Source organism: Trachypithecus francoisi, unplaced genomic scaffold, assembly GCF_009764315.1.
Source record: "Trachypithecus francoisi isolate TF-2019V2 unplaced genomic scaffold, Tfra_2.0 Lachesis_group4, whole genome shotgun sequence".
NCBI classification, from domain to species: Eukaryota; Metazoa; Chordata; class Mammalia; order Primates; family Cercopithecidae; genus Trachypithecus; species Trachypithecus francoisi.
This window is the reverse complement of record NW_022681469.1, coordinates 86,516,653-86,543,538: the sequence shown is the minus strand read 5'-3', so window position 1 is coordinate 86,543,538 and position 26,886 is coordinate 86,516,653. Positions and strand designations below refer to the sequence as shown.

The following is a 26,886-nucleotide window of genomic DNA, read 5'->3' as shown; positions in this document are numbered from 1 at the left end:
CCCCAGCCCCGATAAACTTTAAAGAATAATTATACTTCAAAAATTTCTGAAACTCACTTCTCAAAGTGTTTGCAATTTATGGTTTAAACATTCCTAGTCCTGTATAATTTTTTTAAAAATCAAAGCACGCTTAATATTCTATCAAGCAGAAAAAGGCAATATTATAGATTTTAGTACTAGTAACAATACAGAAAACAAGTGAGAAAATGATATTGTAAATGTTTCTTAGTGATGTATTTGGTGAACCAGTATGTACATGAAAGGTTTAAGGCAATGGTTTTAGAAGAAAATAAAACCATGTACAGTCAAAATATGTATTTTTCTATTGGTGACATCTATGCCTGTGTAAATTGACTCCATTTCTCTGTTTTTATACTGTGATTTACTATAAACATTATTTGTTTCTCAGTGCAAACATCAAATATCATTTGGTAAAAATGTCCCTCACGTACTTCAATAGTGATTTTCCTTAGACAATTTTGTTCTCTGTCTTGAGGTTGAATAACAGCATTAGAGTAGATTATTTTCCAGGGATTAAAGGTTTGAAAGATATTAGTTCCTTGCCAGCAATCATCAGTTTCCAGGAAGTGCTCGTTACTAAATTTATTATTTTTTAATTAATAGAAAAATTGGTATAATTGGTTAGCACATGAATTCCTAATTCAATACAAATCAGAATACATATTATATCATAGTTTCCTTGGGAAAGTAGTTTTTCGTTGGAAAATTATTTTTAGTAAGTTTCTGTTTTCTTAAGCTGGGGATGGAAAATAAAGATAAATTTATCAACTTGCAATAATCAACATTCTAGGAAATATCTGTTTCTGTTGAAAAAGCCCCAGGTCAGACAGATTGAGAAAGCCATTCAACTGTGTTCTTCCTTAATTGGTATTCTCTCCTGGTGGGGAAGGAAAGAGTTCTCCTTTATTCACAGTCATTTTTTTCCTCTTCATTTGGGCTCATGTTTATGAAACATCTTTATGAAAGACACAAACAAATATAACAGAAATAACAAAACATGTCCTACAAAATGGATCTTCTCTCTTTCTGGGGTTAGAACCTTTTCCTTTTCCAAATGTACTATGCTTGATTTCTATTTTTTATTTTTTGACTTTCACTATTTCAGCTATTACTCTCTGTAAAGTCCAAAGCAAGAAGAAAACTCAGATTAAATATTTATATTCAACTCCCAAAGCCCTTATTCTTCACTTCAGAGGGAGATGAGAATTGATAAATAATATGCGCCTGGCTATATAAGAATGGTAAATTAAATTAAATACACACACACGAACACACACACACTTCTTTCAGTATATGCTAAAATGTAAAAATGGTAACAATAATAACTTAATAAATTAAGAGTTAAACATACACACATACATACTTCTTTCAGGGCATGCTAAAATATAATAATAATAACTGGAATAGTAACAGTATTTTAATTTCATTTTATATGTGTCAAATGTTGCCTGAAGTAACTTGTTCTAGTTAATATTGCATAACCAACTACCAATAATTAGTGCTGTAAAATAATCGTTTTACTGTGTTTATAGATCTGGTAGGCCAGGAATTCAGAATGGGCATAGTAGAATTGGCTTTTTCTGTTCTATGGTATCCTGGTAGCTCAGCTGAGAAAACTTCAAATTTGGAGAATGGGGCTGCTAGGCAGACAGCTTGGGCTGCAATCATCTGAAGGCATCTTTCCTCATATTTGGGGGTGGAAGCTGGCTTTTTGACTGGGACTTCAGCTGGGCCATTGCCTGGTATACTTACACGTGGCTTCTTCAAGTAATCTCTTCACATGAGCTACTTTGAGCATTCTTAGGATATATTGGCAAGCTTCCAAGAACAAGTATCCCAAGAAAGAAAGGCTGAAGTGTGTGACAATTTATGATGTATATACAGATGTCATATAGCATCACTTCTGCTATAAGTTACAGCTTCAGAAAGTCATAAAGGTATTCGCAAGTGCAAGGGGAGAAGCCATAGACACCACCTGCTGAAGAAGTATAATAGTGTTCCTGAAGACCATGTGAGATAAAAGATACTGTATCATTGTTCTTGAAAAATAGGATCTATCATAGCATTATTTCATATTGAGAAATATTCTATCCCTATGGATCGAATCTATCCTTATTTTCACCTAACCTGCCAGTCTCAATTCTAAAAGATGTTTTAAAATCATACGTGAAAAGAAAGAGAATAGAAAATTCACTGGAAGTAATTTAAGAAGAATAAAATAATAAACCAAATTCAAAATCTTTGTTTTAAAAACATACACAATACAAAGCTTGCTGTATTTTCCTCTTTTGCATCACCAAAGATTTCCCTTGAATTTTTTCTTTTAGATTTTTTGTGTCAGCAGAGTCCAAAAATAACAAAATTATGAATTTTATATTAAGCCACCCACATACTTCTCTAAAAGAGTTTAGATTTCCAATCTTTTTTCCTCATATATGTACTGTATATATGTCCACTTTCAATTCTACTAATAAAAGCAATTCTACTTGTAAAAGCAAAGAGAAAATAACCATTCTTGAGAATCTCTTATTAGTTAGTATTGTGCACGTGCTATTTCTTTAAATGCTAATGCTCTGTGAAGTGGGTGGTATTATCTACTTTTCATGAGAAAGGAAATTGAGGCTCAGATTTAATGATTCACTACACAGTGAAGACACATAGCTCAGAAATTGAATGAGGATGCAGGTCTATTTGACTCAAATGTGTAAGAATATGATTATTTGTCCTTTAGATTCCTTTATCTATAAATTAATTATTAAAATTGTTTAAAATTGTTATAAATTGAAGTATAACAAGCTGATTATTATAGTTCTCAGTTAATGAATAGCAATATGCATTGACTTTTAACTCTATCTGCTGTTTTTACCTCATGCCTTTAGTGAGATCACTTCACCACATTTTTATGTAATTTTTTCATATCTTCACACTGTTACTTACCTCTTGCCCCATCATTTCCTCCTAAGTCAACTCTCAGTTCATCGCTAAGACTTATACATCACTGAGAAAACAGAAATAATCAACCGGACATCCTCCATTTCCTAAACACTAAGTCCACAAAACTACTCATCTGTATCCATCCTTAAGATTAATTTTGGCCCTCACAGACTTTCTGGGACTTATCTCCCCCTCTTTTCTAAGTAGTTTAAAACATTAGTCAGCTTCTCTCTCCTGAAGTTTGAACCAGTCTCACTAATAAACTCTTCCCATTAACTTTAAAATTGATTCCAGTAATTTCTACAAGAAAAAAAGAGTTTCTTGATTTCACATTTTTTCTCTGGATAGCTACTTCTCTCTCTCTACTTCTCACAATTACACTCTCCAAGGGTTGAGGAGTCAGTCTTCATTTCCTATACTCAGTTTCACCATGCCACCTTTACTATCTAACGTGCCCAACTTCAAAGAAATTGCTATTGCTAAAGTCACCAGTGGCCACCATGTTGCCAATGGATGCTTCAGTTGTCATTTAATTGCTCAGAAACTTTTGAAAAATGTCTTCTAGTCTCTCCTTGGTGGATTCTTTTCGTTCCCTTCTGTTGTCTTTTTTGACATCATATTCTTTCAGTTGTTTTTAGGGGACGGGTGGGGGTAGGATAAAGTGGGGGAGGACTTTTTTCACCTCTAATCTCTAAATAAAAGAACTCGTCTCCTCAGAGTTTTGTTGTGTGCCTTTCTTCCACTATACTCTTGCCCCAGATGTGATGGACAGTGTATATGTTTCCCCTTTAGATCCTCCATTATCCTTGTCTTGAGGCTCTGTACCTCAAGGGATTGTTTGAAATTGGTGAGACTGATCAGTGGTGGTCTGTGTCCTCTGGCTTATGGTGAGGTTTGGTCAGTGTGAGGCACTGGAGGAGAATGGAGATTTGGAGAAGGATAACATTAGAGAATTTATTACTCCACCTTATGCCCAGCTAGGTCACTCCAAAAAGAAATGTGTCCTGTTATCAAATGAAATGACTCCTGTCTCAGTCCATTTTGTGCTGCTCTTAACAGAATTCTTGATATTGTATAATTTATAATAAACAGAAATTTATTTTATAACAGTTCTGGAGGCTGGGAAATCCAAGATCTAGGTGCCAGCATCTGGTGAGGGCCTCCTTGCTGCACCGTCACATGGTGGAAGATGGAAGGGCAAAGGTGCAAAGGAAGCTGAACTTGCCCTTTTATAATGGCATTAGTCCCATCTGGAAGGGTGGAACTCTCCTGGCCAAAATACCCCTCAAAGGTCCAAATTGTTAATATTGTTACAATGGCAATTAAATTTCAATATCAATGAGGGGGACAAATATTCAAATCATAGCTTCTCCTATCAAATGACCCCCTATATACAGCTACTCTGGGGTTCGTTAGCTAAAACATCCTTAGTCCCTTCAGGAGGTTCAATAAGTTTCCTACTATTGCTAGTTTAGGATACTGCATTAGTCTCTAATAGCTTTCCTTACCTGTCCACATTTCCTAAATAATCTTTTCATTAAACTCTTAATTATCAATTTTAAGTGTGCCATCTGTTTCCTACTGGGATCCTGACATGTGGGATTCTTCACAAGGAAACAAATACCAAGATGGAGATAGGGATGCAAACACATATCAGATAATTATTCCTATGAAACATAAAAAGGGGAAAAAAACAAGCAGAGTTGGGCAAGGAAAGCTTTCAGATTGTAATACAAAACTGATGCTCGTGAAAAGAGAAGGGGATATGCAGGATTGGTCAGAAATAGCCTCAGACCACAGTGCAGACCTGATAAATTCTCAACCAGCCCACTGGGGAGCTCTGGAACAAAAATGGACCATTTAAGGGGTCTTCATTGGACAGAAATATCATGGCCCTAGTACATCCATCACCTTTTTGTTATTGATTCTTGTCTGGGAAAAATGTGACCTCAGTTCAAAACCTAAGTTGACTTCTGAAGACAAGAAGAAGTACAGGCTGTCAGAAGTACAGACTGCTTGCTAATTGCAGTCTTTGCCCTGAATGGCAAGTTCAATCTTGAAGCAGAGCTTAGGGGCATAGCTTCTTTGTCACCACATCAGGAAAACAGCCATTCCCAATTCTTGAAATATCATCTATACAGGAAACTCATAATATTATACCTATCTCTTATCTTAGCTCTAAGCTTAACTCAAAATCTACTAGTACATTCAATTCAGATATATGATAATCATCTCAACTTCAATACATCCCAAAACAATATAGTGAGTTTTCTGTTCTCATCAATCCTGGTACTATTCTAGTATTTGGAAATTGTTTAAATTCTACCTTTCCATTTCCAGCACTCAAGCCAAAATACAGAAGTTACTCTTGATCCCCTCTTTCTGCACAGAACTTATCCTATTCATTATCAAGTCCTACTTCAAAAATATGTCTTGAGTTCAGTTATTAACCTTGATCTTTATTGCCATTCCCTAAAGCCACGAGCTCTCACACAATGTTGGAACAGCCTCTTAATTGGTCTTCCCTCTTCTGTTCTTGTCCTATTCATATCCATTGATTAAAGTGGACTTCTTAAAATATGTCAATCATGTTAATCTGCACAAAAATGTTTCAATGGTTTCATAATTTACTTACGACAAATTGTACTGTCCTTAACATGGCCTCTAATAATCTCACTTATGTAGCTCTTTTTAATTTTTTCTGCCTAATTGTGTTCTCTACTTCTTGCTTACCAGGATCCAGTCATAACTGACTTCTTTAGAGATCTTATAATATTTGTAGTTTTTTTTTTCTTTACTTCTAAGTTTCTGCTCAGAATGTTTTTAATCTTCATTCAAGTTTACAATTATTTAACTTTTATCAGTTAGTTTAAATAAACCTTGCTCTCTGAATTGCTCTCTGAATCTCTTAAAAGAAATAAGGAGTTGCTGTTGTGTTATAGACTTTGTTGCCTTTTTTATGCATTTATTTATGGGCATAGTTGGTTTAGTTATTGTAGCTCTTTCCCACTAAACATGATTTAATAGCTCAAGTATCATATCTGTTTAGCATAACACTACATCCCCGGGGTCTGGCATGATGCTTTGCATCCCATTCATTGGGTCTCAAATTTAGACTTCTTTTTATGGTTAAATGAAAAGGCAATTATAAACTAACCTATAGAATTTATATTCCATGTAATTTCATCCTACTTTTTCTTCAGCAATTCTATAGTTTTTATTTTGGCTCTGCATCCTTTCCCATCCCTAGGATTTTTTTTTTTCTGTTGGAAATCTTACAGTTTGGAGTTTATGACCCTTGACACCCAGTATACATATATTCTTCAATGTGTCTTTTTTTTTTTTTTTTCACTGCAAGCGCTGCCTCCCAGGTTTGCCATTCTCCTGCCTCAGCCTCCCTAGTAGCGAGTAGAGAGTAGTTGGGGCTACAGATGCCCGCCACCACTACCGGCTAATTTTTTTGTATTTTTAGTAGAGACAGGGTTTCACAGTGTTAGCCAGGATCGTCTCGATCTCCTGACCTTGTGATCCACCTGCCTCCACCTCCCAAAGTGCTGGGATTACAGGCATGAGCCACTGCGTCTGACCCAGTGTGTCTTAATGTTTATTAACTTCTCTTCAATGATTGAAGTCATGGCATACTGACTTCTAATAATTACTTATAAATTTACACTTGATGTGACTCACAGATAGCGCATCCAACCCAACAGATTGACTCATCTAGATATTGCCTAATGGCTTCTTCATGAGGAGGCTGATTTCTCCCCTAATTACAGGGATTGTGTTTTAGCCCAGGTACAATGGCCCAAAGAGTCTTTTTCAACTCTTCCAACGTAATTATTTCCTGCTACAAACTAAGCAAAGCAGCACATCCACTGACTAGAAGAGAAAGCCAGAATTAGACTGCTTGCTAAAAGCCAGCAAAGTACATCCCTCCTGACGCTCATTTTATGTGCCTAAAGAAAGAATTCTGCAGGGGAAGAGGAGATTTGTGAATGCACCACAGGGAATCTCAGCTGAATATTGTCACATTCTTTCTACCCATTTATGAAGAGGTGGAGACTGTAAGAATGTGCTGCCATCATTTTCATTACCTTCTGAGGCATGAGATATAGCTGTGCCTCTGTATTTAAAATTATACATGAAACATTTATCTTTTCATAGGTTTGTGTATGCCAATTCAAATAGTAAAAAGATTTGACTAAGAAAAAATTATTCACTTGAACCCCACCCTTATTTTTACTATTTAGCTACATGTTACATCACATGATGAGGGTTAGAACTATGAGAATTATGAGAAATCAATGGCTTACACTAGAAGAAAGGTGAGAAGGAGGGGATTTATTCAAAGCATTTTGGTATTGGAATAAACAAAATCCAACAGCCAAAGTAAATTTACTGTGAGCCCCTCAGAGATACCATTATTTTGTAAATATCACATGTCAAAATGCAAATGGGGTAGATCAATCCTGAGAAGCTTTTCTTGTTACAAAAAGTGAAAACCTAAGTTGACCAGGTCATGCTAAATGAAAGAAAGTTAAGTAGTATTTTTGTTAGATATTGAAAAATAATTTAAAAATATACTTGGTGGTCATGTGTAAGTTTTGTTATGGTAAATTGGTTAGCTGACATCACAGGGCGTCCCTTGGGAATGATGTGTATTTATATGGAGTTAGTTAAAAAAAATTCACAAAATGTGAAATAATGACATCCATTTTCAACTCTAAAAGCTTGGTACCCTGAAAGTGCACTTTTTTTTTTTTTTTTAATGCCCATTCAGTTGAAGAAAATGGATGTAGTCCCTAGGAAAACTGAAGCCCAGAGTGACTTCTGTTCTTGTCTCCTTAATGCACTATTTTCTCTTTCTCAACCTCAGGGCCTCCTTCTAATTAATTCTTCCACTCAACCTTTTCTTTATGAACAAAAAGGAAATAAGTGAATTCATTCAAGAAATATTTATTGACCTGAGACTATATACCAAGCACTCTTCTAAGCACTGGGAAAACAGCAGTGAATAAATGAATAAAAATCCCTGCCCTCCATGGGGCTTGCATCATGGAGTGTAGCACAGGATGGTGATGCAGAATCTAACATACAGTTTGGATGAAAATCAAGGGAAAACCTAGTACTTTTAGTTGCTTTGTCCTTTTTGTGAAATTCCATTAAGGCTCAAAACAACTTACATTTCCCTTCATTGTAGTGTGTGGAGACAAATGTTAAATAATATACATAAGTGAAGTCTTTGATATTAAAATATTATATTCAAAACAAATAAAAAAATGAATGAAGGGATGTCTGTAGTAGTGTACAATTTTAAATTAAATAACCAAGTGAGCCTTGATACATGGTTAGCATTCCTGTACAGATCTAAGGATGACAGTTCACCAGTCATTTTAAATTTAAATTTCTCATAATGAACTGGGGGATATTTTTCTTCCTTCCTTTTCTTTTCTTTTCTTTTCTTTTTTTTTTTTTTGGATACAGGGCCTTGCTCTGTCACTGAGGATGGAGTACAGTGGTGCAATCAAAGCTCACTGCAACCTCTACCTCCTGGGCCCATGCAATCCTCCCACCTCAGCCTCCTGAGTAGCTGGGACTACAGGCACATGCTATCATGCCCAGCTAATTTTTGTATTTTTGGTAGAGACGGGGTTTCTCCACGTTGCCCAGGCTGGTCTAGAACTCCTGAGCTCAAGTGATTCCCCTGCCTTGGCCTCCCAAAGTGCTGGGATTACAGTCTTGAGCCACTGTGCCCAGCTGGGGGTTTTAATAAATTTCAGAGCAGTTTTCCAGGTGGAAAGATATAATTAAGACAATTATTAAAATTATAATTTATTAATTAACTTGTTGGTAATTTGTCAGACAGGCCTCAGTAATCTTCCTAGTTCAGGACCATCCAAGGACACCAAGGGGGTTTGGGAAATGGCCATGTTAAGAAAGGGCGAGACCTCAGGGAGTGAGTTAAGAAGTTATCACAACAATGCAAGTGAGAGAGAAAGGAACTCATTGAAAATACTGACATTTCAGAAATGTAAGAATAATCAGGTTTGTGGGTTTTTTTTTGTAGTCCTTTTGTTGTATCTTATTTCTCCTGAGGATAATGCCCAAGCCTCTTTATTTAGTATTGGAATCCCTTCAAAAACAACCTATTGCTGGTTTCTCTTATGGATGTGTGCTCCAATCACCTATACTTACAAAAACAGGTGGTGGACTAAATTTGTTCCCTAATTAGTTATTTGCTTGCCTCTGTCTAGTTTATGTGGACCTCCTATCCTTAACACATAGCTTCCATATTAAAGTTATCTATTTAGTACAAGAAACTTCTGGATTTGCAGCCAACATGTCACCATTTCAGGTAGTAAGGTGGAGGAAAAGAATAAAAGGTTGCTTTAAAGGGCACTTTCCAGCAACTATTTCCTCTAACAGAACTTTTCTATATGCTTCACCAACATCTACTTACATCTCATTGGCCACTTCTTCATGTAAGGAACCTGGGGAATTCAGTCATTTAAACAGATTCATTTTCACCATCTTTCTTGTTACCAAGTAAGCAAAAAGAGAATGGATAAAAAAAAAGAGAATGGATACTGGGTGGGCTTGGAATAGTCTGTGCTACACCTACCAGATTCAGTCACCAATGTCACTTTCTCCATTTGTCAAAAGGGGAGACTATTAGCACCTACCTCACAGAGTTGCTTTCTGAAGATTGAATGACCTAACACAGTAATGTGATTAGGAGAGTGCCTTTTGCTAACTGTAAGTTCTCAATAAAGCTGATACATTGTTGGAGTAACAGTATTTTCATTTTTTATATGTTTTGATCTTTGATCTATCTTCATTGCCTAGAAAGCTTTCTGGCAGACAGCAAGGCTCAACAAATATTTGAATAAACAAATAAACTGTTGTTATCACCAGTTAAAATTTTTGCATTGTTGGCAATTAAAAACTTATTCTGTCTCACTTAATCCTTGACTTTAAAAAAAAAAGTTATTAACATTTAACTAACAAATAATAATTGTATATATTTATAGGGTACAGTGTGATGTCTTGGTATATATATACATTTAATCCTTTTTTTTTTTTTTTTGAGACTGGGTCTTGCTCTGTTGCCCAGGCTGGAGTACAGCAGCATGATCACAGTTCACTGCAGTCTCAACCTCCTGGGCTCCAGCGATTCTCCCACCTCAGCTCCCCCACTATTCCCCCGGAGTAGCTGAGACCACAGATGTGCACTACTACATCCAACTAATTTTTTAAAAAAATGTTTTGTAGAGAATGGGGTCTCATTATGTTCCCCAGGTTGGTCTCAAACACCTGGGCTCATTCCATCCTCCTGTCTCAGCCTCCCAGTGTGTGGGGATTATAGGCATTAGCCACCTGCCTGGCCTTAATCCTTTATTAAAAAATATCACAAGCTCCTGGAAGTGACAAGATAGCTGGAGAGTCAGGTTTAGACAGGAACGAGTATCCAATTATTTCTGTTATGATTTAGGTACAGCTGTTTTCACCCTGTCCTTGAATCACTCCACTCAACATTTAAAGTCCTGGAAGACAGGGTGTAATGTGCAAATGTGACAGAATCATCTGTCTCCCTTTGATTCGAGGACAGAACACATCATTTCACAGTCCCACCAAAACTGCCTGTAACCGGAAAGAGACAGAGAGTTAGGATGAAATTAGTGTGAAAGATGAAATCAGCAGAAGGAAACTGGGTGGAAGATGTCCACAATTGTCATTGCATATTCCCATTCTCTTTCAGTTGTATTGCATCCCCAAACCCATGGTTGCCCCTGGGAGAGAAAAGAGAAAAGATATCCAGCAATTTGGCCTTTGTGAACACATCAATATCATCATTTTCCTCATTGTATAGTAAACTACCATATTGTAAAACAGTGCAGGGATATGACCCCACGAGACCAAAAAAAACCAGTTTTTAAAGACAAGGATGACAGGATTTGACAGTGAGGTCCTGGGGTTGATATTGGAAGACAGTAAAGAGATGTTGAAGAAAGGCAAGGCACTAAGACCAAATGAGTCTTGTCCGTAGAAGTACGGTGACTTTAAGTAATGCCATATGTAATGACATAAATGAACCTTGCAATGATTACAATTTTACAAATAATTCTTGTGAAATATTTCATTTCTATAAGGAATACAGTGCCAATCTGGCTGATTATTGAGCAATTGATTATAGTCTCTGATAAAAACGTTGAAACCAGATGGTTTTTCATTTTGTTTTCCTTTACAGATATAGCCAGTAAATGTAGGTCCATGACAACCTAGAGATTTATTTTAAAGCGTGATTCACAATAGAATCATCTACTGTCATTACACAAGTCTTACAGACATTTGGAGTTGCTTTAGTTGACCAATCTTTTGGATATTTTTTAAATCATAAAACTAAAACTTTATTTGATTGCTAGAAAAAAATTATATGACTTCTCCAAAATTAATTCATATGATTGGAAATATATATACTAGTGCTGATGAACATTCCAAGCAATTATTGGCAGTCTATACTGTAAACTAGCAAATCATATGCATAGGGAGCTAGAGAGCTTATTTTAGCCTCCTTGGATAATTTAAGTCTAGATTTTATATGTAATGTTTGCATATTTAAAAATTGGTACAGACTGATAAAAATGATACCACTGTCTACTCTTGGAATGTGGAATTTGTAAAACTGGACATAAAAATTTACATTTATGAAAATGTACTTTATAAGATTCTCTTCACAATTTGTACTCTTAATTTATATGATTTTTAAAATATTTAACATTCTGTACCTTGACATTTTTTTTCCTTTGTGCAATCATGTTAATCTTTTTTTTTTTTTTTTGCAGTTCTTTAACACATTATTGAAATTACAAACATCCAAAGCAGTTTCATGTGGACAGATTGCATATTTTGAAAGCCTGAGATATTTTATCATGAAACACGCCATGTGGAATCTTTGAAGCATAGATCTCTGTGCAACAGCTGAATAAAGAATCTTTCACCTGATATGTGACAGAGCTTCTCACCACCACCATGACAAACCAGGAAAAATGGGCCCACCTCAGCCCTTCGGAATTTTCCCAACTTCAGAAATATGCTGAGTGTAAGTATTCCTATTGATATTATGAGATTATTTGACATTTGTGCTAGACAAAGTATCATTTATTTATAAAAATGGATCATAGATCCCGTTCATCATGGGGACAGATCCAGGTCTGCCTTTTGTGTTTACAAGTCAGGTTGAATTGAGACTACCTTTCTGATATGAGAGAAAGGAAAAGATAAATTAAATCAAGTATTACATCTTGCAGGAAAGGAACTAAAATGTTAGATGCGAAATTAGGCTTGGAAAACACTCTAGCTGTAATAGAAATAAAGCAGAGGATGAGACAGCCTGGCAAAATGGAGAGTGGTTATACTGTAACAGACAGGGAGAAGGACAAACGGGCGCAGAGAGTGAGAAGGAAGGAAAAAGAGAAGAGAAAAGCAATGCTGTGCTTGAGACAGTATGGTGTGACTCATAGATATCAAGAGGGAGGGAAAAGGGAGAAGTGTGTGTGTGTGTGTGTGTGTGTGTGTGTTCTGTTTGATAACCTAGCATTTCAAAAGAGAGTAGGCAGTAGGGAGTCATAGATACATTATGGAATTAGAATCAGAGTTTGGAAAAGAAAGAGGTGTCAGGACCTCAAGTTAGGACAAAACAACTTTTTTAGTGTGTGCATTGGTACAAGTGATAGGCTATGATCATTCACTTCACTGTAAGTTTTTTTTTTTTTAATATTGTTTCTTTGCATATGTAGAGTAATCTTTTATTTATAAGAAATTTTTTTAACCCTAGATGATCAGGAATACATCTATTTCATAAAGTGACTTTCAACTATAAATATGAACAGCAGTTGATTCATGTGTTGAAGAGAGGAAAAGAAGCAACTGATTAATAGCAAGCACCAAAAGGCTTGGAAAATGATGAGTACAGAAAAAGCAATATAGAGAGAATGCAGTAAGAAGAGTAAGAATAGAAAGAATAACATGGTGACAGGGAGAATAAAATGAAAGTAGTGGAAAGGAGAAAAAGAACCAAACAGCACATGATAGTGAAAGAGGTAAAAATTAAGGCATCTGGGCGACTTGTGCAGAAAGGTGTTGTGGGATATAAGAGTTGTGTATCAGGAATGAGTTGAATGATATTATAAAGTAGAAGCAGAGAAAGGGGTTAAACACATATTGGGACTTAGAACATGAAGATAGATTTGATGGTAGTGGTGAATACTATCACTCACATTTATAGAGTACATAGTATGAGCTGGGAACACTAATAAATGCTTCATGTATATTATCTGAAAAGACTAGTTTCAAAAGTATTCTAGAACCTTCCTAATCTGTGGATTGAATGAGGGTATGAGAATGCTTCTGGGTATTTGTAAGGAAGTTCAAAATCTATGATTTCATGGGCATTTTAAAAAACTTTTAGGAAAATGCCTATGACTATTGACTGAGTCAATAATAATAAAAATATGATTACAAAATATATGATATTTGGAAATTTTGCCATCAACATATGGTTCTCACACTCAAAACTGTTTAGGGCCTCTGAATGTATAATATATGCATTTATCGTATTACAAATATTTACATTTAGGTTTGGGAGGCGTAGGCAGAAGGATTGCTTGAGCTCAGCAGTTCATGACTAGACTGGGCAAAACAGTGAGACCCTGTCTCTGGAAAAAAAAAAAAAATTAGCCCAGTATGGTGACATGCAGATGTAATCTCAGCTGCTTGGGAGGCTGAGGTGAGAAGATTGCTTGAGCCCAGGAGGTTGAGGCTTCAGTGAGTCATTGTGCCACTGCACTCTACCATGACTGACAGAGCCAGAACCTGCCAAAAAAAAAAAAAAGAAGAAGAAGAATAAAGAAAATTTAGTTCAGAATGGCCTCATTCTTCTTTTTCACTTGCAGTCTTATACTCAATACTTTTTAAATTGGTTAAAAATTGATTAGCCTATGATTTCAAATTTCCATATGCTCTGCTCTTTGCTGCTGTGGTAACCTAATCATGAAGTAAATATTTCTGAGCATCTTCTTTAGAGTGAGTTTTCTGCATGGTGCTGCAGGAGATGCAAATATGAAGAAATATGTGTCCTCCCTCCAAGGAATTTACAGTTTAAAAAAGGCTAGAAACTAATAGAAAAATAATTCTATGTCTAGCCAGAATGTTGTATGTGATACAAGCAGACTTTAAGGTTATTTTGGGTTTTACAATTCCATTGGAGATAGGAAAGGAAAGGGAAGTCTTCATACACGAGGCAGGATTTGAAACAAATCTTTAAAAATTAGGTTTAAGGTAAATGACAAAGGAAGTGATATGGATAAAAAGGAAAATTTAGCATAAATTTAAGGAAGGATAGGTGAGGCACATTAAGCCCATCACAATTTAAGGGAGAGAGTGAAGTCTATAAAAATGAAATGGTATCAAAATATGCCATACTTGAGTCAAACAATGAAGTCATTGTACAGTTATAAGTGGTAGAGTGACAGAAACAATGTTATGCTTTGAGAAGTTTACTTTGATGACTGAGAAGATGGTATATGGTGATGGAAAGATACTAGAGACTAGTTAGGAGGGTGTTGGCATAGACTGTATAACATAGATTATGGAAGACGACTGAAAAAGTGAGGATTCAGATTTTATCACATTGAAATTAACAGAGGATATCTTGGAAAATAATAAAATACAACAACTGACAGAGAGAGAGAGAGGAAGAGAGAGAGAGATCTGAAATTTTCCTCCAGCTTTAAAAGAAGGGATTATGGTGGTATCTGTCAAGTAAAGAAAACACTGAGTTTGGCTTAGGTTATGTTGAATTTGGCTTGTTTATTAAAATATATTTTCCAGGTTTGAGTAGTCATAAGAAAAGTTCCTGTATTATATGAAACATTAATATAAAATATGCAAATTATTGCTGTGATAGCTAACATATTATTCATAATTGCTATTGCTCAGATATAGAAAGAAATTCCATTTGAATTGATTAGCAGAAACACATTTCTACTAAATTATTAAATGTATTATAGGCTGTTACTTATATTTCATTGGCTAATGAATATGGTGATGCATTTAATTATATCATAAAAATGCACAAATTAGTAATAAATTTGTGAAAATTCCTAAAACAAGTGGTAACAAAAATTATCATAAGTGTAAAACTTATACTGAGACAAACACCAATGGATGTTCAGTAAACTGGTAATATGAAATGTCACACTGAGTGTAACAGCATTATTAAAATGGATTCAATGAGAAGACAAATTAACAGATGAACTGTAACTTTTTTTAAAAAAGTGCCAATTCCAAGATTATTACAGTCTTTTTAAATAACCAAGACAACATGAAAAGTGCTAGATTTACTGCTCCAAGGACTTTCCTGTATAATTAGGAAGCAAAGAATATCATGATTAGAATGTATTCTTGTGTGATAAATTGCCAGTGCCAAAATATAATGGGAAACAAACATCATCCTGAAGATTGTAGAAGTCATTGATTTTTCATGCTGTTCAACATGCATGATCAGTTTATCGGGGGCTTTAAAGACTAAACTTTTCATGTTGTAACGCAGTATTGGTAAGTGACATTTCTCCATACTCTATTAGAAAAATGATACATTGCATTCACTTTCTTGATTTTAATTGATTTGTATTTTTAACAAGATTTCTTTGTATGCATTAAAGAAGTCTAAAAAAACAAGTTATTGATTTAAAGTTAAATTTGCAACATGCTAAGATTATATTTTGTATGTATCAAAGAAGTGTTTAATTTGCTTTCTTGGGATAAGGTGGGGCTGTGGAACTCTTGGGCAAGATGAGTGAGCTCCTGGGACCCCAATTCCAGCAAAACCAAATCATTCAATGTTGGATCTAGAGAATGCCATAAAGATAATTGTCTCAAGTTATCTGATTTTACATTTTCTCCACAATTGCCAGAATGCACCTTGTAACTATGATTGTTCTCCTAAATGCTACGCTTTTCTTAAAAATAATTAAGGATAAGTAGGGTGATACTGGCACAACATTCCTGGATAGGTATCTAGCATACCAGACAGCTTGTGTTTAAATACTGCTCCTACCATACTTCAGATATCTGACTTTGGGTAACTTAACATATCTGTGTTTTATATGGAAAAAAATATGTCCAGTGCTGTAAGTATTAAGTTGAATGAATTCGTATATATGAAGTAATGAGGGCGGTGCCTGGCAAATTGCTAGTGATATGACAGTTTACAATTATTATCTTACTAGAGAGAGAGAGTGTTCTTCTGGCTGTTTGAACATATTGTTGATGATCAAGTAGAAAAGAGCCACATTTTGGAACATGAAGACTCAGTGTCTGTTTCTCTGCCACGAGATTAGACTCTTCTCACAAGGTAGAAGCTTCTGGTGTAATTGGCAGCCTCTGCTCTGTGTTGTCCCTACAAATGCGGAAGGCAGCTGATGTGGAGCCTGCTGTGGCTGCCTACAGCATGCTGTGACCGCACTCCTGTTTAGGGTTTCAGGCTGAGTCACTCCATGGGAAGCATTTCCCTTGATATGTGGGAGAGGAGTATAATTTTCTTCCTCACTCTTGATATAAAGTCATCCAAACTGTTGTTATAGGATAGAAAGCTCTCACTCCTGCCCTTTAGAGAATTAAGCTTATTACATATTAGTCTGTCAGTGCTTTCTGCTATGGTTCCATGGAACAGCAAAGGGTTAAGAAACTCCTGGGCTTTTCATGGATAACAATATTTTCTATGTGAAATCTACGTGATATTTCCAAATGATTCATTATCTGCCCACATATTGTCACTTAGGATTAGCTTTTTATTTGCTATATATAACACGTGTTATATAGCATGTAAATTATTTTTGAAAAATACTGTGTTATTATGGTGGGAACCTTTCCAAACTTTCATAAATTTCATACTGTTTATAGCAGCTGGCATTGTAAGGAGTTGCAAAATTACGGTGAATTTGTTCTTTTCAATAAGGACCAATGTGCATAATGTTTAGACCTGGTCTGCAATTTCTTCCATTGGAGTGAGGTGTGTGGTGTGACTTAGTGGAAAGAGCTTCGGTTTTGCAGGCAAATATTTGACGGTGTGGAATCCCAGCCCTGTTTTCTACTTATTAGTGGCACGGCCTTCGTAATGTAACATAAACTACTTGAGCCTCAGCTTTCTCACTTGAAAAAGTAGAATCCCACCTCAAAATCTTGTTGTAGGATTTATTGAGACAATAATCAGCATCATACTGAATAATGGATTTTTAGTGCCTACTGTAAATAGTATACAAGTATTAACTCATTTAATCCTCAAAATAAGCCTCAGAGGGAGACAAATTACTACTGTTTATAGCAGAGTAGCTGGACCAGAACTGTGGCACAATAAGTGATAACAAAGGTCAAACCAGTAATAATTTATGTTTTTTATGAAGATTGATATGTTAATAAACAGATTCTTAGTCATGTTTCCAAAATAGGAAAAGCTGTAATCCAGGATTCAAATAATGTAATATCTCGGTCATGAAAGGGGAGAGAGACTTGACCTCCTCACAGGTGTATGGTCAATTTATTTTTAGGCAAATTTAGATTGCACGCTAGCCCTCTTGCCCATTTGTCATGCTGAGATTAGCTTTTACTTCTGTCCTGAGCCCTGTGTTAGATTGGCTCTATTTTGGGAGGCCCAGCCACTTATTGATAATTACCCTCTTTGTATGAGACAGAAGGATAAATGGCACAGGGCCATTTTGCAGTGTCTGAGAACACATAATTTGATGTCAGACAAAACTGGGTTTGAAGGCTAGTGTTGTGATGTATACTTCAGTTTCCTCTTAGGGTTGCCTTGCTGATTAAATATGGAAATGTATGTGAAGTGCTTGGAATTCAATATATTACTGTTATAATTAGGATTGTGATAGTGGTGGCTGAGACAGTTTATATGAAATGCGGACTTTTAAAATATTTAAACCTTTTCAATTAAGACACTTATCTGAAATGTTTTGACTTACCGGAAATGTCTTGACTTTACCCTGACACTTGGTCTGAAACTTGAATCTGAAACTCTGTTTTAGGTAATTCGTGTCTCTCGTTTCTGACTCTTTCTTCTGATTCACAATGATTAACTCAGCCGTTCCTGGCTCTGACCCACATTATATTTCTAGAATGTATGTTGGCTTCATAATCTCTTTTGCTTCATCTCTGGCTCTGGTTCCTAGTTGTTGTACTGCTTCAGACACTATTTCCTGTTGGTGGCTTCTCTGTGTCCATATGTCTTAAATCTCTCAATACCTAAATTTTGCAATAGTAAAAGAAAAAAGTAACTGTGAATGTCTAAACTCCCATTATTTTTGTACCCTAAAGATGCAAAACTTTGGGTAAGTTCTTTTCAGACTTGACCCCCCCCAAAAAAAATCCAATCGAGTCCAATTTATGGTCAAGCAAACATTGATATTGAAGTAATGGCATCTGTGGAATATTGGTCAAAGTGAGCCAAATCATGCCATGTCTGAAAAATTCACAAAGTCTCAGTGGGTTAACACACCAGAAGTTTATTTTTTGCTCATATTACATTTACGATCTCAGTCAGCAAGTGGTTTAATCTCACATAGTCTACAACGAAGTCCCAGTCAGATGGAGCAGGCATCAGCTTTAAAAATTGGCAGTTGCTGTGACAGAGAGAGAGAGAGAGAGAGAGAGAGCACTTGTGACTGTGTGCTGGCTCTGAGACCTTCTCCCTGGTAGTGATACACTAATATTTCTTTGGCCTAAGCAATTAACGTGATCATATTTAATGTTAAGGGAGTAGCATTTCTTCCATCTGCCCAGTGCCAGGGGAGAACTGAGATACTTGGTGAAAACTATTAATTTGGCCATTATCACAGGAGTAAATAGAACCTACTATTTACCTTGGGACATTAGCCAAGTCATCACAATTTCTTTATACTTTCATTTCATCCCCTCAGTTTATACTGAAGATAATAATCCCTGTGTATAAATGATAGCTCTTATTTTTATTAGTGATATTATAACAATTTATAACAAAAATTATCACTAAGGCTTATGTATCTTAATATGATACTTTATCCTTAACTCAATTATGGTTTAAAGGTTGTGATTAACTAGAAGTTTCCAAGTTTCCTTAGTTACCACTTTCTACATTATTATGGAAGTGCCACAATAACTAATAAATAAATAGAGTACACAAGTTAGAGGAACTTAACTGTACTCATTCAGCAGCCTGTTCGGAGAGACAGATCGGGTGGCAAATGATGACAAAGCAATGAAATGCATTCTCTGAATGTTATGTATGCAAGATTCTTGGAGAGCTTTTAACTCTGCTGCATATGGATAGAAGTTGAGAGAGGAATGGGATTTTAATTTGAATAGAAAGTATTGAGTAGAGGTAGGGGAAGAAGAGAAACTCCAACCAGTTATCAGAGCATGTGGAGAAGCAGGAATGAATGTTACGTATCAGGGAAGAACTTGAAGTGTGTGTTGGTGTATAGATATATTTGTGTATGAGCATGCATGTTATGCATGTGTGTACATGGGCATGAGTATAAGCACTGAAGGTAAGGCTGAAGAATTTAGCAATAGTCACAAAAAGTAGGTCTTTAGATGTCATTGATAAAATATTATCCATCCATATTGCCTAATATCGAAATGAATACACACCTGAGAGGAAGTCAAGCCATTCTCCCCTTTGCTGATGGAGGTGTTAAAATCAGAATCCTGGAGTCTCGATTTTCCTATTTCTGAAACATGATTAAGAACCTATTTATTAATATATCAATTTTCATAAAAACACAAACATAAACATAAATCTTCATAAAGACATAAACAAACAAATTTTTACTATCTCCAGAATTAATGTCTTCAATATTAATTCTGGAGATAGTAAAATATCTGAAATATTGAAGATTTTAATTCTGGAGATAGCAAAATTGTAAGATTTAAATTTCAGAAAGAAGTAAATAAATTGCATCTTTGATGAAAAGGAGACTAAAAACCAATTAGGAGATTATTTTATTAGGGCAGCCTATTGAATATGTGGGGTTCCATGAAGGTTAAGGCATTGTTAACTGAGAGAGAGGTAAGAAGTAAGCACATGTTACAGGAAGTATCTAGAGGCAGAATGAACCAAATTCAATCACCAATTGAATATGGGGATAAGGAAGAAGGATGGGGCATTTCAGCTTTTAGAAGTAAGTCAGTGTGGGTCACCCAATCCAGGAAAGGAAAACAAAAATAAATAATTTAGAGGGAAAGTAGAGTGGTTTGAGTTTGGACATACTGAACCCTGAGTTTACAGGTTATGAGATTGAGATATAAATTAGATACTTGGAAATACATATCTGTGGCTCAAGAAAGAAATCAGAGCCAGACATATAGAATGGGCATGCCTTTGCATTGTGAGTAGTTATCAAATTATGGGCATAGATGAGATGATTTAGTGGAAGCAGATTGAGCAAGGAGAGAAGGATGGAGATGAAACTCTAGAAAGATTTATTTATAAGACAGTTGGAAGATGAGATATCCATGAAAACAACTGAGAAATCATAACCAGAAAGAAAGAAGAGAATAAGTGATTGAAAGTATTCCACAATCCAAAGAAGGAATGCGTTTTCAAAAAATGGGATTGAACTTGAGATAATAACCAAAACACATCCAGAGTCTTTATCATTTAGAATGTCACTGGTGATTTTAATACGGATTTTTTAAAAAAACAATAATAGATGAGATGGATGGAAAACAGGAAAGACAGAGAGAACACATGTAAGCTACCCTTTATATAATATCACCATGAAAACAAAGTGGAAGGATTATAACTAAAGTAAATAGTGTAAATAGAGGGATTTTGTTCTTCCGCATAGGAGAGAAAGACATGTTCACAGTGGACAAGTGGAAGATTTAAAACAGAAAGGAAATAATTCGTGACAAAAGATTGTGATCCTAGGGCCAAATCTTGATTTTTGTTTTTGGTTTTATTCAGTTTGCTTGAATCTATATCGTTTATTTCCTCAACTTATTAGTTTTGGCCGACAGCAAGTTATGTAACCTTTTCTAAACTTTAATTTTCTCAACTGTGTAATTAAGAAAATAAAAAAGACTATTTCAAAGGTTGTTATAAGACTCAAATAAAATAATATGTGGAAATGCGTTGTAAACTGCAAACCACCATATGTAAGTTAATTATGCTTTCATTGGTATGATCAGAATGTACTGAGTTATTGTTCTACTATATTTTCTTTTTCTGGAGTTCTATATCTTGGCTTTTCCCAGATATATTATTTATTGAATTTGCAATTTGCTTTGATGAGACTATATGAGAAATGTCCTTATGCTTATAGTGGTCTGATTTTCTTCTTTTACCTCTTGGAATGTAAATAAACGAAGTTTATCTTCCAATCTATTAGGAGCAACGATTATTTTCTCATACTGAAAAATGTATTTTATAAGAAAGACCATTGCCCAGATGGTGGAAGGTCTGAGATATTTCTGTAATAACAATGTAATAAGTTAGCCTGCTGCAGATCCTTGGATGCTAGGAGAAGATATGAGACTCCTGGCTCTGAGACAAAGAACTGTATTTATTATGTCATAGCAAACAGCATGTACCTCATGTTTGTTTCTGTTCCCCTACTTCAGTTTTATTGGGAAACATGAAAAGGGCCAGGTCACATCTGCACAAGCAGAGAATTGTGTCAGGAGGAAATCCCCAAATTTAGGGAATCTGAGTCTTTTATAAACACAATAAACACATCTTCTTTTTGCTCAAGGGGGAGTTATAATCTCCGTCTTCCAAGGCTGTCTACTACAAAAACATCCTTGGAATGACAGTCTGGAACATAGGCTGTAAATGCTTATCCTTGTAAAATATACAGAAACATGAAGGAAACATTGAGAATTATCTTTCAATAAATATTAACATGAAGTAGCCATTAACATCATTATCAGTGTCCAGAAGGTAATGAAAATACATATTTCCCCATCAGGTTGCCTTTTGGTCAATGTAAATATATCCTCAGATTTGTGCACAGAAGTCTCCTTGTCTTGGTCTCTCATTGTTTTTTTTTTTTTTTTTTATCCCTTTGCCCTATGACTAAGTTCTCAGATCCATCTTATTTGTGCCCTACTTTTTCAAAGTAGAAGGAGACTTACTCACTTTTCTATATTTATCCAGGAAGAATGAAGGGGAATTCATGTATTTGCTGTGTTTAGTAGAACCTACCCATGAAAAATAGTCTTAACTCTTCCATTTCATTTAAAAAATTGAGTCTCTTAAGACACAGATATTCACACACACACACATGCACGCACACACAGACACGTGCATGTGTGTGCACACAGTTTTTCTTACAAATATTAGTTACCATTAAGTTATTTTCAGTACTTTATTGTAAAATGAACATAGAAAAAAAAAAGAATTTGGGGCAAGAGGTCAAATGGCCCTTATCCAGCTGTAGCAACTCCTTTTGTAAAATGCCTTGAAAACTCTTGCAAGTGAATGAATCTCCAGCATGCCATTGATATCCCATATGGTGTCATAGTGTCTTTAGAGCAGGGTGTGTTCCTTTTTGAGTGACTGCAGCTGCCAAATGATGAAAAACTTCTAGAATATTTTTCAGGTTAGTTTCTTACTGAATCAAGACAATCCATTTTCTCTTGAAACATACCCCAAAACTGAGGACAGTGGAAACTGAAAGCTTTAGAGTAGGACATCAGGAAAGGAATAAAATGCTAGTAACTACAGCTTTGACTTTGAAAGGAGAGTTCCCCAGATATTTACAAAGTTCTGTTAAATATGTCTGGTTTATAGTCTCACTGTGGATATTAGAGAATAGTCATGGTATTTTTAAAAAATTTCTGCCTAATGAAATTATTTCTCTAGAAATGGGCTCTTCAAAGCTATGCCTTGGTTAGAAGGAATTCAAGGAGGAAGTTTGTAATGAACAAACACCCACAGCATTCATGGAACAGAGAGAATAGATTCTGATTATTCATAGGATATGATTTGGTATGACTGCTGTAAACTCTATTACTAATATCAGATTAGCTGTTTCTAATGGGAAAAAAAATCAACACATACAATTTTTTTTTATTATTATACTTTAAGTTCTAGGGTACATGTGCATAACGTGCAGGTTTGTTACATATGTATACCTGTGCCATGTTGTTGTGCTGCACCCATCAACTTGTCAGCACCCATCAACTCATCATTTACATCAGGTATAACTCCCAATGCAATCCCTCCCCCCTCCCCCCCGCCATAATAGGCCCTGGTGTGTGATGCTCCCCTTCCCGAGAGCAAGTGATTTCATTGTTCAGTTCCCACCTATGAGTGAGAACATGCGGTGTTTGGTTTTCTGTTCTTGCAATAGTTTGCTGAGAATGATGGTTTCCAGCTGCATCCATGTCCCTACAAAGGACACAAACTCATCCTTTTTTATGGCTGCATAGCATTCCATAGTGTATATGTGCCACATTTTCTTAATCCAGTCTGTTACTGATGGACATTTGGGTTGATTCCAAGTCTTTGCTATTGTGAATAGTGCCGCAATGAACATATGTGTGCATGTGTCTTTACAGCAGCATGATTTATAATCCTTTGAGTATATACCCAGTAACGGGATGGCTGGGTCATATAGGACTTCTAGTTCTAGATCCTTGAGGAATCGCCATACCGTTTTCCATAATGGTTGAACTAGTTTACAATCCCACCAACAGTGTAAAAGTGTTCCTGTTTCTCCACATCCTCTCCAGCACCTGTTGTTTCCTGACTTTGTAATGATTGCCATTCTAACTGGTGTGAGATGGTATCTCATTGTGGTTTTGATTTGCATTTCTCTGATGGCGAGTGATGATGAGCATTTTTTCATGTGTCTGTTGGCCGTATGAATGTCTTCTTTTGAGAACTGTCTGTTCATATCCTTTGCCCACTTTTTGATGGGGTTGTTTGTTTTTCTCTTGTAAATTTGTTTGAGTTCTTTATAGATTCTGGATATTAGCCTTTGTCAGATGAGTAGATTGCAAAACTTTTCTCCCATTCTGTAGGTTGCCTGTTCACTCTGATGGTAGTTTCTTTTGCTGTGCGGAAGCTCTTTAGTTTAATTAGATCCCATTTGTCAATTTTGGCTTTTGTTGCTGTTGCTTTTGGTGTTTTAGACATGAAGTCCTTGCCCATGCCTATGTCCTGAATGGTATTCCCTAGGTTTCCTTCTAGGGTTTTTATGGTATTAGGTCTAACATTTAAGTCTCTAATCCATCTTGAATTAATTTTCGTATAAGGAGTAAGGAAAGGATCCAGTTTCAGCTTTCTACTTATGGCTAGCCAATTTTCCCAGCACCACTTATTAAATAGGGAATCCTTTCCCCATTTCTGGTTTTTCTCAGGTTTGTCAAATATCAGATGGCTATAGATGTGTGGTATTCTTTCTGAGGACTCTGTTCTGTTCCGTTGTTCTATATCACTGTTTTAGTACCAGTATCATGCTGTTTTGGTTACTGTAGCCTTGTGCAAAGCTGGAGGCATCACGCTACCTGACTTCACATACAATTTTTTAAAAAAATTACTGGTCAGATGCATTTTAAATAAACCTTCCTGGAGGGCTCATTTTACTTTCCACTCTCCTCCCTATACTCATCTTGCAGGTGCCAGAATTAAGAATAATGGTTCTTACACACTTTTTATTTTCGGGGCCAGAAATACTGCCGAGTCATCTCCAGAGCCTCCTCTCTTCCTAGGTATGAGATGATATCCAGTGCCTTCTCTCTCCCTTGGTTTCAAAGACATGAGGCATTGCTCTCAGCATCTCTGGGAAGTATTTCTGAAGTAGCAATAACTGCTGCCACAAGCCACTTATGAGGCACTACTATGAGATACCCCTCAATTAATATTATTTTTTTGTCTTTTCCAAAGCTGATTTCTAGTGAAGGCATCTTGAAGAATTTTTTCTTCTTCTATTGGCTGTCATAATCATAGAGTTCTGTGTTAGTTTTCCTTTTGTTACCTTGTCTACAGTATGATCAAAAAAGCATGGAGTTCAAAATTTAAAAAATAATACCATTAACATAAGAATTGCTTCATGCTAAGAATCCATCTTGGAGACACAGACGTTCCTAAAGCGTTCACTGATAAAATTCCATGTGTCCCAGAATTGCATGTTGCTCCACTGTTCCTGAGGCCACGTTGCACAAAACATGAGAGAGCTTTCCCTCCTCCCTTCTGGTTTCCCTGTCACAGACTCTTTCAAGTGCTTGGGTACCTAAAACCTTCCAGTGTCAAAAAAGCTTATACTTTGTGTGTGACTTCTTTTCCCAACAGCCTGTAGACTGAGATACCTGAAAATTTTCTCATGATACTTTCTGACTTCTATCTGATTATACAAGTAGGCACAAAAGCATTTAAGGGGAGCATGATAAGATGTCAGACCCTCTTTTCCATAAGTGGTAATGAATAATGGGTCAATACCCAAAAGAAGTTAGAATTTGCAGACAGCACTGGTAGCAGAAGGTAGGGTACCCTTTTGAGGGGAATGCCATGAACTTGCCCATGATGCACCCCTAGCCATGAAGGTAAAGATTGGAAATTCTCATTCCAACCATCCAACACATCCTGTCAGCTTTCAGTGAGACACATAATCTGAGTTGATTTATGATCTTTGCCTCATGAACCATTTCTATTTTTTTTTCTAGGTTGTTGACAAATCTCTGACTTATATTCTGGCTTAGCAACATTATTTAGCAACATTAGTCTGGTTGCAAGTTCTGGCTCCACATGTGTCACTTCTCTGATCTCCTCTTGCAACTTCAGGGGCTCTTCAGCACAGCTTGCCCAGGTGCAGATAATATCCTACATTCAGACTACTGAGTGTTATGTCAATAATCACTGTGGGAAAATGTGGACACTGATGCCCAGAAAAGGACTAAATAGTAATGGTGCCTTGAGAGTCTTTGTCCAGAATTTGTCTTTACTTGTTAGTGCAGAAACTTTAGACTGCTTACACTTCTCTCAGAGTATTGCAAGATAGGAGTTCCAGTAGGATGCTATTGCCAGAACCCAAGCAAATCCAACACCATGACATTTTGTCCAACTCTAGGAAAGAATTCCTTAGAAGTAAAGTTTACTACCATGTACTAAATGCTCTCTCAGATAGTACTGGTAGCAGAAGGTGGGATGTCGTTTTGAGGGGAATTCATGAGCTTGCTCATGTTATACCCCTTCCCATGAAGGTGAGGACTTGCCCATGTTACACCCCTTCCCATGAAGGTGAGGACTAGAAATTCTTTTCCAACTACCTAACGTATCTACCAATATGCGAGCTTTCAATAAGATACATCATATGAGTTGATTTATGATCTTTGCCTCTTCAACTATTTCATTTTTTTTTCTTGGTTGTCAGTAACCTCTGATTTCTCATCTTGCTTCTGTTTGAATTAATGAAAATCACAGGGATGCTCAGACGTCTTGGAGAGATTGATGTTGTTAGGCAGAGCTTGACACTAGGCTATAAATTAGGGATCAGCTCTTAACTGAGTCTCAATTGGTTCTCTTTTCCTAAGCCTTCCTCTCTAATATCCTTTTTAAAAACTTTCTAGTATATCACAAAATTGCATATGTTTTATCTACTCTTGTCTAGGTGGTTAAGAACTTGCATATGCATCTTGGCATTTTCTAAACTACTGAAGACTTACTTTCTAAACTACTGATCACACAGACCTCAGCAAAACAGTGGTGCTGCCACCTTCTCCACGTTTCTCCAGATTTTCCTCCATAAGCCACCTCGAAGCTGACATTCTAGCCCCCCACATTTCACATTCATTTCGGAGTTCATATTTCTGTGTGTATCTACTGCTTGTTCAAATTTTCCTTCCCTGTAATTTTCTCAATAGCCTGACAAATAT

At 36.1% G+C, this 26,886-nt stretch overlaps 1 protein-coding gene across 1 annotated transcript in view; it reads left to right on the top strand.

The window, feature by feature from the left end:
* The window catches only part of DGKB (diacylglycerol kinase beta), a 774,912-nt gene that overhangs the window by 50,101 nt on the left and 697,925 nt on the right, over positions 1-26,886 (top strand). The window contains exon 2 of the mRNA XM_033193061.1: positions 11,799-12,055. Coding sequence (XP_033048952.1) covers positions 11,986-12,055 — 70 coding nt within the window. The 5' untranslated portion in view covers positions 11,799-11,985. The remainder of the gene's footprint in view (positions 1-11,798; positions 12,056-26,886) is intronic.